At 45.5% G+C, this 11,716-nt stretch overlaps 1 protein-coding gene across 1 annotated transcript; it reads right to left on the reverse strand.

Moving 5' to 3' along the window:
• Positions 1–2,224: 2,224 nt before the first annotated feature.
• LOC135911575 (cullin-3-like) lies at positions 2,225–4,516 on the reverse strand. Its single transcript, XM_065443900.1, has one exon. The coding sequence runs from the start codon at positions 4,514–4,516 to the stop codon at positions 2,225–2,227; it is 2,292 nt and encodes a 763-aa protein (XP_065299972.1).
• Positions 4,517–11,716: the final 7,200 nt, after the last annotated feature.

Consider the following 11,716-nt stretch of genomic DNA (forward strand, 5'->3'; position numbering starts at 1 on the left):
TTCCCTGGCTTTTAAAAATTCATGCACCCATGCTACAATATAGCCTGGAAAATGCAATCTATGCAATCACTATGCAATCACTATGCAATCTCCTTTCGTTTCGTTCTCTTTTTCTTTTCTGATGGCGCATGCCCATTATGGGTGATCGGCCAAGATTTGGATAAAAATGTAAGGCGGCCTCTGATCTGACAAGAAAACAACGAAAAAGTTATCTGATCCTTTTAACTTGTTGCTCTTTGTTCATTGAAAGGCTATGAAAGTAGGAACGTCTATGCGAAACCGCTACAACAAACAGCCAGACTGTTTCATTTCACTTTGTTCTCGTCGGTAACCGGGTGTTTGCGTCGCTTTGATTATATTTCAAACATTCTCCTTTAATCATTACGACACGATTCTTTTGATGAGCATACACTGCTGCTCATTCGTGTGTAATATTTAGTGCCGTATCTGTGAGAGGGTGGTTTAGTTTCAGCGTTATTGGCAGCAAGAAAATGCTCAGTTTTTAACGGCGACCACAATTATCTCTCCATTACTTAGGCCTGGATATGGAAGAGCAAATGCAGGTACGGTCTCGCGCGTACGTTCTCGCACAGAGCATTGTTGGTGATGACAACAGTGTTAAGCCGTAGAAAGAAGTTGGGCAGCTATTACACTCCTGTAACACTTGAAGGCGAAAGTGTGTTGCACACGTGGTAGTGGATTAAGTTAGGCGTCAGACTTGTTGCAAGAACTAGCGAGCCGCAGTGTGAAGTAAACATTAGTCGCTGTAGGTCAACCTCCTCAACGACACATGCGAGCAGCTAATGCACTACCAGGACCCTTCAATACTCTCTAAAATTTTTTTAATTTAAAATTTTATAATTTCTAAATTTCAAATTTTTTTAAAAAATTAGATGTATTGAACGACCCTAGCACTACCTAAAGGTTCTTTCGTTCTTTATTCTGTTCTCCGATTCTTTTCGTCTTTCTTTCTCTCTTTCGTTCTTTCTTTCCTTCCTTCTTTCTTTCGTTACTTCTTCCGTTCTTTCTTTCTTTCCTTCTTTCTTTCTTTCATTCTTTCTTTCTTTCTTTCTTTCTTTCTTTCTTTCTTTCTTTCTTTCTTTCTTTCTTTCTTTCTTTCTTTCTTTCTTCGTTCATATTCAGCCATTGCATCTTTTCTTGCTTACGGCGGTATGAGCCATTCCTGCTATTCTTTTGTCTGACTGGACTTTACGCCGCTTCTTTCGGGTATGTGACACTGCGACGAGCAACTTGAGGCTTTCACCTTAAATGTTGACAAGCAGTCAGGTCCATTTACAGCAAAATTTTAGATAGCTAGGGTTTCCTGCAAATTTTGTTCTCCGTGAGCAACAACTATCATCATCAATGGCTCACACCCCCGTAAGAATTCATACCCCCGTAAGCAAGCAAAAAATGCAATGGCTCATAGCCCCGTAAAGCAGAGGCTACAAGCACTCAGAAAAGGCAAGCGAACAATGCTTAAATTCTTTCTAATTACTCATACAACGTACGGAACAGCATGTCTAAAACTGTCATCATCAGTGGCTCATACCCCCGTGAGCAATGGTTTATACCCCCGTAAGCAAGCAAAAAATGCAATGACTCATCATCCCGCAAGTTTCATGGCTAGTCACTTTGCGTCGATTAGCAGCGATGCCACTACCCCTGTTGTAGTTGTCGGTGATTTCAATGTGGATGTGTCGGTGCCGAAAAGGGAGAGGTTTACGCGTTCCGTGTTGCAGGCATATGCGATTACACGCCAATCCGGCCCAACCGACCAAACCAGCAGCGTACGTGCATCGATTTGACATTACCAAAGAATGTGATTGCAGTAGCGATTGAAATAATGAACACCGATGAATACCATAAATAAGTGTACGTACCTTTCGTCACGGTGACCACCTATCAAGACAATAAATGAGCAGTACCTTTGTTCAAAATTATGTGTCACCTCCGCGTTTTGTGCTAAACAGCGTCGCTCGTAAACTACCTTCGCAGAGTGGAATGCATCATGATTTTTTTTAGTTGTCGGCACGTTATAGCAAAGACAATACTAATCAGGCAGTGTGTATTCTTTTATTTTTCCAGTAAGGAAAAAAATTTCGTTGCCAGAACATGATAGAGGGGCGGCCGCAGAGTCTCACTTTCCTCTACATTCGAGGGCGACGTTGTTTCCGTTGTGCTACTGCAAATCAGAGCTTACTGACTACGTCCTACCGCGTCTTCAGGGCAAATATATATATACTTCTGGGTTCTCGGTATCCCTCTCAAGGTACTCTCTTTCTATGAGGGCATCGACCCTCTTCTTGAACGCAGCGGGACTGGGAGTGTACCTGGCTTCAAGCACGTTCGTCACCTCGATCAAAAGTTCATCGTGCGACAGTGTTCGGCATGCCTTCATTATCCTCACGATGGCGGCTTCCAGCTCATACCGTCGCTCTTCGTCAACGTTGCCCACGTTGTCCACGTTGCCACTATTCTTTGGCGTGGAATCTTTTTTACTCGTCGTTGACTCAATTTTGACTTTCTGCAGACCGGACGTGAAATCTTCGTTAACGGCGAAAACGTGGTCCTTGTCAATAACGTTTGATTTCGGCGTCTTCGCAAGCACTGGCTCGGAGTCCTTTCCCGTGCACAGCGAATTTAGGGCACGAACCAGGTTTGGTTCGGGGATGCTGGTTTCGGAGGAGATCTCCTCGTACGATATTTCGTCGCGGCCGTTGAACAGCATCAGCACGCACATCTGGTACGTCGACACCTGGATGGTGTAGGTGCGTGACTGCAGCGCACCGGACGGTGGGTTCGCCGCTTGCGACGTCGATGGCTCGTTCTTCCGTGACCCGTAGAACACGGCGTTCAAGTCGGCCCAGCCCAGATGTGGCTGCAGAGTTAGTTTTCGGCCGCCATGCTTCGCCAGGTAGAACCGCCGGAACGTCTCGAAAGCGCTGCGCGGGGCGGCGGGGATGGTGCTTTGCTGCGGGGCGGCAGGCAGCGGCCAAAAGCCCGTGGTGAGCACGCGCACGTTCAGGTCGACTCCGTCCAAGTCCATTTTGCTAGAGGAAATTGCCGCCTTGAACTCTTGCATTAAGTTGTTGGAGATAAGCATGTCCTTGATCATGGCTTCCATCTTTGAGGTGAACAGACAACCGCATTCAACCTTGAGCTTGGCGATCATAGTTCTTTCTGCCTCGTCCGAGGCGCTTTTGTTGAGCAGCAGCCGCTTGGCCAGGCTCTGCTTGTAATAGCGATCGAAAAGGTCTTTCTCCTGCAACGACCGAAATAACGCGATAACCCTGTCCATCAACTGGTCAATCTCCTGCTTTGTCATGCCCTTAATTCCCCTTCGTAACATGTGGTCTACAAACGCAGAGAGATGCTCGGGTGTCTTACGGGTCAGGCTGAGTATGTACTCAAAGTCGGTTGCGATCTTTTGCTTGACGAGTTGCTCGTCGTTGAAAGAGTGCTGTAGAAAGTGGTCGAAGCGATCTTTCAGCTCCATCACTTTCGGTACAATGCCCACCGAGTTCCCTTCCTCGTTCATGATTGATCTTCCTAGGTCGCGCAGGTACTTGCTGACATAGTCAAGCAATGTCTTGAGACCGTCGTGTACGCACTTGAGGAGCCTAAATATATGGGCCAGGTCCTCTGTCATTCGGTTCCTGAGCATATGCACAACGCCAGAGTCATCCATCTCCAGGATGGCTTTCATATGCTTGCCGATGAGCTCCTCCTTCACGACTTGCACCACGGGAGCCACGGTTGACTCGCACAGGCACTGCCTCGCCCGCTCTGACTCTTCCTTGATATGCTGCTCGACTTTGGCGATGTACTCTAGAGTGTCCATAGTGTCGATATAATGATGGCCGCTTAACGCGTAGAATTGCGCGGACTCTGCCAGGAATGGCAGCTCGAAATCTTCCTCGTACACGGACCTTGAATCGAGTCCTAGGCTTGCGAGCATTTCGCACGCCTCCTTCATGGAAAGCTTGTCGACAGGCTTGCCTTCTCGATCCACCTTCACCAGTTCAAGCAGGGTTTCGCGAAGGCGGTCCCGTACGTGATCGCTGCGCGCTATCTCATCCCGGAAGAGCAACACGCCCAGTGTGTGCACGTTGTCAACGTTCTTCTGACAAACGTACGAGCCTTCCATGTACGCCACGATGCCTCTAATCATTGTCATGCTCTTCTGGTGGTCCTTCCAGGCCTGATTTAGCGTCTGCAAGAAGTCCTCCCCAACCTTAGCCAACACGAGGGCGCGTACTTTGTTGGTCAGGTGCTCTGTCACGGCGTCGCGCACACCGCGGTAGAGGCGCGCCCCTTCGTTCCGCATCACCATGGCATACACGTCCCTGTACAGCACGTCGAAGCGCTGTGCGGTCTTCTGCTTCTCCTGTATCTCGTCGAAGGCTCTCCGCAGCTCCAGCCAGATGTCCTCGGTGCGGCGACGGTCCACCTGCTGCACAGGTTGCGGGACACGCATCGACTTGTCACCTTTCTTGGCGGAGAGCGAAGCCATGGCGTCCTGCTGTTCTTGCTGTTGTTCTTGTTGCCTCAAAACAACTCTCGGCCCATTCCTCGCGCTATAACCTCGTCGTCTTCTTTCTTTCCGGCCAGGAAAGCTTTGCTATCGTTCTGCTTGGGTAAATAAAGAAATAACGGAAGCTACCGCTTGCTTGCGATAAGTCAAGTAGGTCTTCGAAAAAATAATAAAGCGAGTGGCGGGGGGGAGGGGAGGTGAACAAAAAGAAGGGTTTCGTCTAAATGGCTGGGCTGTGACAGCGGTAGTGCAGGCAATATTACGTGGAGCAAAAGTCCGTATCTTGCGCCGCGTGGGTTGCCGGTAATATTGCCAAGGAAGGATTTGTCAGTCCATTTCTGAATACTGAGCGGCTTGATGCGTACCTTCATAATACCTCGGATTTTGACTTTCAACGTTTCGTGGCATGTACTCCACTTCTTTCCCTTCTAGGCTGCTGTGTTAAAAAAAAAATAATTATTGGGTTTTATGTGCCCAAACAACTTTCTGATTATGAGGAACGCCGTAGTGGTGGACTCCGGAAATTTGGACCACCTCGTGTTTAACGTGCACCTAAATCTTAAGTACACGGGTGTTTTCGCAATTCGCCCCCATCGAAATATGGCCGCCGTGACCAGGATTCGATCCCGTGACCGCGTGCTTAGAGCCCAACACCATAGCCACTAAGCAACCATGGCGTGTCCAACGCTGCTGTATATTGCCTCGTGCATCTCGACGCCATCACGGTCACAACGTAAAAACATATGGGGGAAACTTCTCCCTAACATTTTTGCGTGTGTACGACTGTGCTACGTATGTGCTACCTCAACATTAAGATCAACGGTTTTTCTTGCAGACCGTACACAGTTTTTACAAATATTCCAAGGTGGATAGCTTAGTTGTAGTCCTTGAGTTGGATTGCTCGAAGCGTCGGACGCTAGTCGCATGAGAAATCCAATTCAATAATCGATGGCTAACACATAATCACCAGTTGACTTTTAATTAAGTACTTAATAAGTTTTAAGAAGACTAGGTGGTACGACGAAATTACGAAATTTGCGGGTGCTTGTTAGAATCGGATGGCGCAGGACAGGGGTAATTAGAGATCGCAGGGAGAGACCTTCGTCCTGCAGTGGACACAAAATATAACGATGATGATGATGATGATGATGATGATGATGTACGCAATGGCACGTATTGCAATTTATGAATTGTAGCCGGTCAGCATGCAAGGCATATTCACTTGTAACAATTGCTAGGGATCGCACGGGTTTCGAGATACGCGTCGTGAAAATTGGGGTGAAAATGCACTGCTATTCAACTTATTTTTTTAACAAAGTGCCGTTTGTTTCATTGAAGTGAAAATGTAACCAGAACGCCCATGAATATTGTCGCACACTTTGGGAACTAATATCTCCAAATTCCTTCCGAGTGAATACGCCTTACGAACTGAGCGGTTACAAATCGTTAATTGCAATATGTGCCGCAAAGTAATTGATGAAGAACATAATTAGTGATTTTTTTATTAGTCCATAACGTATTTTGATTTCTCCTGCAGCTAATGTCCGGTGCTTTGAGTAATCTAGCTCAAACCTGGAATTACGCTATTCGAACAGAGAGGATATTGAAAAACGCTGTATGGTCTAAAATATATAATAAAAAACGTATACAGAAAATATACCATCTATTATTTACGGCGTAAACTCTTACAGAGTTCCCAAAATTATTTAAAAGTTATTTGGCGCTTGCTGTGCTAGCCTGGGAATCACGGCTGGTACATGGAGTTTTCGACATACGGCACTGATTGTTTGAGAGAGCACAATGCAGCATTTTTTATGTCCTTCATGGCTGTAGTCATCTTGTACGCGCGGATCACGGTGTTTTGTAGTAGTTATGTGCTTGTCATTGTCGAATTCTTTTACTCCTTCTCTGTAATAATATTAATCATTATAGCTGCCGTCCTCATCTCTATTATTGTCTTGTCTTTGCAGCTGAGAGGCCTGCACCCATAAATTTTATAATTTCAACATTACTTCTATGCCCTTGTTTACTGCGTTACTGCGTTACCCCCCCCCCCCCCACACACACACACACACGCGCACACGCACACGCACACACACATGCATAAACCTAACGGTCGATGTAAAGTCTGTTATTCACAAATAAATCTTAATTCATGTCTCAACTTCTCATGCTCATGAAAGCAAACGACGTCATCATGTAAATGGTTGCATGGTTCGATGGCTTGCGGCAAGGCGGATGAGTTGAAAACGATGGTGCCACGGCGGCCGCATTTCGATGGAGGTGAAATACGAAAGCGGTGCAGCGGTGGCGTAGAGGTAGAACACCCGTCTCGCGTGCAAAAGGTCCGTGGTTCGAATCCCGGTGCCGGCAATTTTCCACCGGATTAAAAAAAAAATCCGCGTGTTGATAAAATTGCATAAAAAGGCCTGGAGTGTGGCCTGATCCCGGTGACCAGAACCGGTAACGCACTCCCTCACCAGAGCAGGATTGGCCACCCTGGTGCAGTACTTGGCCACAACCTCCTATATGAACAACACAATCAAACCCCGGCCCTCAGTCCCCAGCAGCTGCGAAGCAACTGACCACGGCGGCGGTCAGACCTGCGACGCTGCAGAGGGTGCTAAGAATCACTGGCTCCGGACAGGCCGCCATTGGAATATGAACCTGGCAACGTTTAACGCTAGAACGTTATCTAGTGAGGCGAGTCTAGCAGTGCTATTGGAGGAATTAGAGGGCACTAAATGGGATATAATAGGGCTCAGTGAAGTTAGGAGGCCAAAAGAAGCATATACGGTGCTAAAAAGCGGGCACGTCCTGTGCTACCGGGGCTTAGCAGAGAGAAGGGAACTAGGCGTCGGATTCCTGATTAATAAGAATATAGCTGGTAACATACAGGAATTCTATAGCATTAACGAGAGGGTGGCAGGTCTTGTTGTGAAACTTAATAAGAGGTACAAAATGAAGATTGTACAGGTCTACGCCCCTACATCCAGTGATGATGACCAGGAAGTCGAAAGCTTCTATGAAGACGTGGAATCGGCGATGGGTAGAGTGAAAACTAAATACACTATACTAATGGGTGACTTTAATGCCAAGGTAGGCAAAAAGCAGGCTGGAGACAAGGCGGTGGGGGAATATGGCATAGGCACTAGGAATATCAGGGGGGAGTTATTAGTAGAGTTTGCGCAACAGAATAATATGAGGATAATGAATACCTTCTTCCGCAAGCGGGATAGCCGAAAGTGGACGTGGAGGGGCCCGAACGGCGAGACTAGAAATGAAATAGACCTCATACTCTGCGCTAACCCTGGCATCATACAAGATGTGGACGTGCTCGGCAAGGTGCGCTGCAGTGACCACAGGATGGTAAGAACTCGAATTAGCCTAGACCTGAGAAGGGAACGGAAGAAACTGGTACATAAGAAGCCGATCAATGAGTTAGCGGTAAGAGGGAAAATAGAGGAATTCCAGATCAAGCTTCAGAACAGGTTTTCGGCTTTAACTCAGGAAGAGAACCTTAGTGTTGAGGCAATGAACGACAATCTCGTGGGCATCATTACGGAGTGTGCAATGGAAGTGGGTGGTAACTCCGTTAGGCAGGATACCAGTAAACTATCGCAGGAGACGAAAGATCTCATCAAGAAACGCCAATGTATGAAAGCCTCTAACCCTACTGCTAGAATAGAACTGGCAGAACTTTCGAAGTTAATCAACAAGCGTAAGACAGCTGACATAAGGAAGTATAATATGGATAGAATTGAACATGCTCTCAGGAACGGAGGAAGCCTAAAAACAGTGAAGAAGAAACTAGGAATTGGCAAGAATCAGATGTATGCGTTAAGAGACAAAGCCGGCAATATCATTCCTAATATGGATAAGATAGTACAAGTGGCTGAGGAGTTCTATAGAGATTTATACAGTGCCAGTGCCCCCCATGACGATAATAAAAGAGAAAATAGTCTAGAGGAATTCGAAATCCCACAGGTAACGCCGGAAGAAGTAAAGAAAGCCTTGGGAGATATGCAAAGGGGGAAGGCAGCTGGGGAGGATCAGGTAACAGCAGATTTACTGAAGGATGGTGGGCAGATTGTTCTAGAGAAACTGGCCACCCTGTATACGCAATGCCTCATAACGTCGAGCGTACCGGAATCTTGGAAAAACGCTAACATAATCCTAATCCATAAGAAAGGGGACGCCAAAGACTTGAAAAATTCTAGACCGATCAGCTTACTGTCCATTGCTTACAAACTATTTACTAAGATAATCGCAAATAGAATCAGGAACACGTTAGACTTCTGTCAAGCAAAGGACCAGGCAGGATTCCGTAAAGGCTACTCAACAATAGATCATATTCACACTATCAATCAGGTAATAGAGAAATGTGCGGAATATAACCAATCCTTATATATAGCTTTCATTGATTACGAGAAAGCATTTGATTCTGTCGAAACCTCAGCAGTCATGGAGGCGTTACGGAATCAGGGTGTAGACGAGCCATATGTAAAAATACTGAAAAATATCTATAGCGGTCCACAGCCACCGTAGTCCTCCATAAAGAAAGCAACAAAATCCCAATAAAGAAAGGCGTCAGGCAAGGAGATACGATCTCTCCAATGCTATTCACAGCGTGTTTACAGGAGGTATTCAGAGACCTGGATTGGGAAGAAATGGGGATAAAAGTTAATGGAGAATACCTTAGTAACTTGCGATTCGCTGATGATATTGCCTTGCTTAGTAACTCAGGGGACCAACTGCAATGCATGCTCACTGACCTGGAGAGGCAAAGCAGAAGAGTGGGTCTAAAAATTAATCTGCAGAAAACTAAAGTAATGTTTAACAGTCTCGGAAGAGAACAGCAGTTTACAATAGGCAGCGAGGCACTGGAAGTCGTAAGGGAATACATCTACTTAGGGCAGGTAGTGACTGCGGATCCGGATCATGAGACAGAAATAATCAGAAGAATAAGAATGGGCTGGGGTGCGTTTGGCAGGCATTCTCAAATCATGAACAGCAGGTTGCCATTATCCCTCAAGAGAAAAGTGTATAATAGCTGTGTCTTACCAGTACTCACCTACGGGGCAGAAACCTGGAGGCTTACGAAAAGGGTTCTACTCAAATTGAGGACGACGCAGCGAGCTATGGAAAGAAGAATGATAGGTGTAACGTTAAGGGATAAGAAAAGAGCAGATTGGGTGAGGGAACAAACGCGAGTTAATGACATCTTAGTTGAAATCAAGAAAAAGAAATGGGCATGGGCAGGACATGTAATGAGGAGGGAAGATAACCGATGGTCATTAAGGGTTACGGACTGGATTCCAAGGGAAGGGAAGCGTAGCAGGGGACGGCAGAAAGTTAGGTGGGCGGACGAGATTAAGAAATTTGCAGGGACGGCATGGCCACAATTAGTACATGACCGGGGTTGTTGGAGAAATATGGGAGAGGCCTTTGCCCTGCAGTGGGCGTAACCAAGCTGATGATGATGATGATGACTTATCCCTCGATGTAAGTTAGGATACTTAACGATTTGTTAGCTGATTACAGGCCTCCCTCAGTGCTTTTTCTGTCTGGCACATGACGTGCATATATATATATATATATATATATTTGAAAATCCTACTTGAAGTTATATCTGCACTTACCGCATTGCACTGGCCATTATTGTAACTGGCTTTACATTTTTATGGTTTATCGGCGGTTCCTTTTATTACGCTATGGCGACTGATCGTACTTCAAATAAATAAATAAATAAATAAAGTAATTAATTTGAAACATATTCTCTTTACCGTTTATACGGTTATGGAAGGATGTGCCGCTGAAATGTTCCACTTTTTTCGTTTTCTTTATTCCACTTAGCGAACCCTGCTGCTTCATTACTCGTGAAGCCTCAACAGGGACAGCTACTGATGAAGCGTAAGACTTTTCTCTGCCTCAGTGCTTTTTCGTGTCATGTGAACCGTCTTGTATCAAGCCATATTGCAGTAACTGTACTTAATGACGCATGACGCAACACTCCATGGCCCCAAGAGGAGACGCTGCAGCCAAAAAGGATGTCATTAGATGGATTTTAGACTTTGCTTTTGAGTTTCATGCGCTGTTTTCGTTTAAAAAGAATGTGGTAATGGAAGCAGTTGCCTCACAGATCGACTAGAGTAATAGGTGCAAGTATCGTGTTTCTTACACACGTGCACTGATTCACAATAATAAGATACTTGCACTTACGAGGACGAGTCAGCCGCTCTATTATTCAGTAATTGCACTAATGCTGTCGTCGTCAGCTCTTGCGAAAGTAGACGTTAAAAAAAAAGAAAAAAAACATGTAGACAAAAATGACCATGCGCAAATGTATCGACTTTAATTGGAACTGCGTTTATTTTTTCCACTGAAGTGCTGAATTGATCTCGGTGGGCGAGTCTTGGCTTGTCTGACGATCGCCTCCGCCGGTACGCATTTTCGCAACTGCAAGGCGTTGAAGCAAGCTGGGATTGCCAACCACCGTAATAGTTTGGTTAAGACAATAACGTTGCCGTTTAAACTAACTGAATGTACTAACAGGGCACAAATCTAGAAACAGAGTACAGTGCACCCTTGTGCAACCATGTGGACGGTTACAGTCATTGTAGGAAAGGGATATATTCCTATTATGCGTTAATTCTCGTTCATACGAAATTTCGTCAAACACTTGATTTCAAGAAGTATATTGCTTCCGAAGCGGACATTTCCAATATTGCGCAAGGTCCTAGATATCCAGAAATGTATGAGGATTTTGCCAGGCAATAAACTGCACTGATTACGCTTTTAATGGCACATTTTATACACTCAACCACATTAGAATCTCGACAGTCACTGCGAACATCAAGCAAAAAAGATGCTCTAGCCTAAAAAACTCACGCTCTGCTCATGCCTGCATCATTCTACATTTCATTTTCTTTTAAGGCTAACGAAACAATAATACATTTCGCAATGTAAAATGCGAATAGAAGCGTACTTTCAAGTATTGCCAGGGGCAAAAGTGCCAAGAAAACAAATTTGTACTAAAGAATTTGTTAGTCTCACAATATACGGTATTTCGGAGCCGTCGTTTCAGACATTCATGTTGCCTATATTGAATAAAACTGTGCAGTAAATTGCTTCATACTACAGCGAAATTAAAGGCATGCACAGTCGCAAAGTGGCAGC

The sequence above is a fragment of the Dermacentor albipictus genome, chromosome 1, assembly GCF_038994185.2.
Source record: "Dermacentor albipictus isolate Rhodes 1998 colony chromosome 1, USDA_Dalb.pri_finalv2, whole genome shotgun sequence".
NCBI classification, from domain to species: Eukaryota; Metazoa; Arthropoda; class Arachnida; order Ixodida; family Ixodidae; genus Dermacentor; species Dermacentor albipictus.

What these genes read in the sequence shown, in the direction of transcription:
- LOC135911575 (XM_065443900.1), bottom strand. Translation starts at nt 4,516, where the DNA reads ATGGCTTCGCTCTCCGCCAAGAAAGGTGACAAGTCGATGCGTGTCCCG.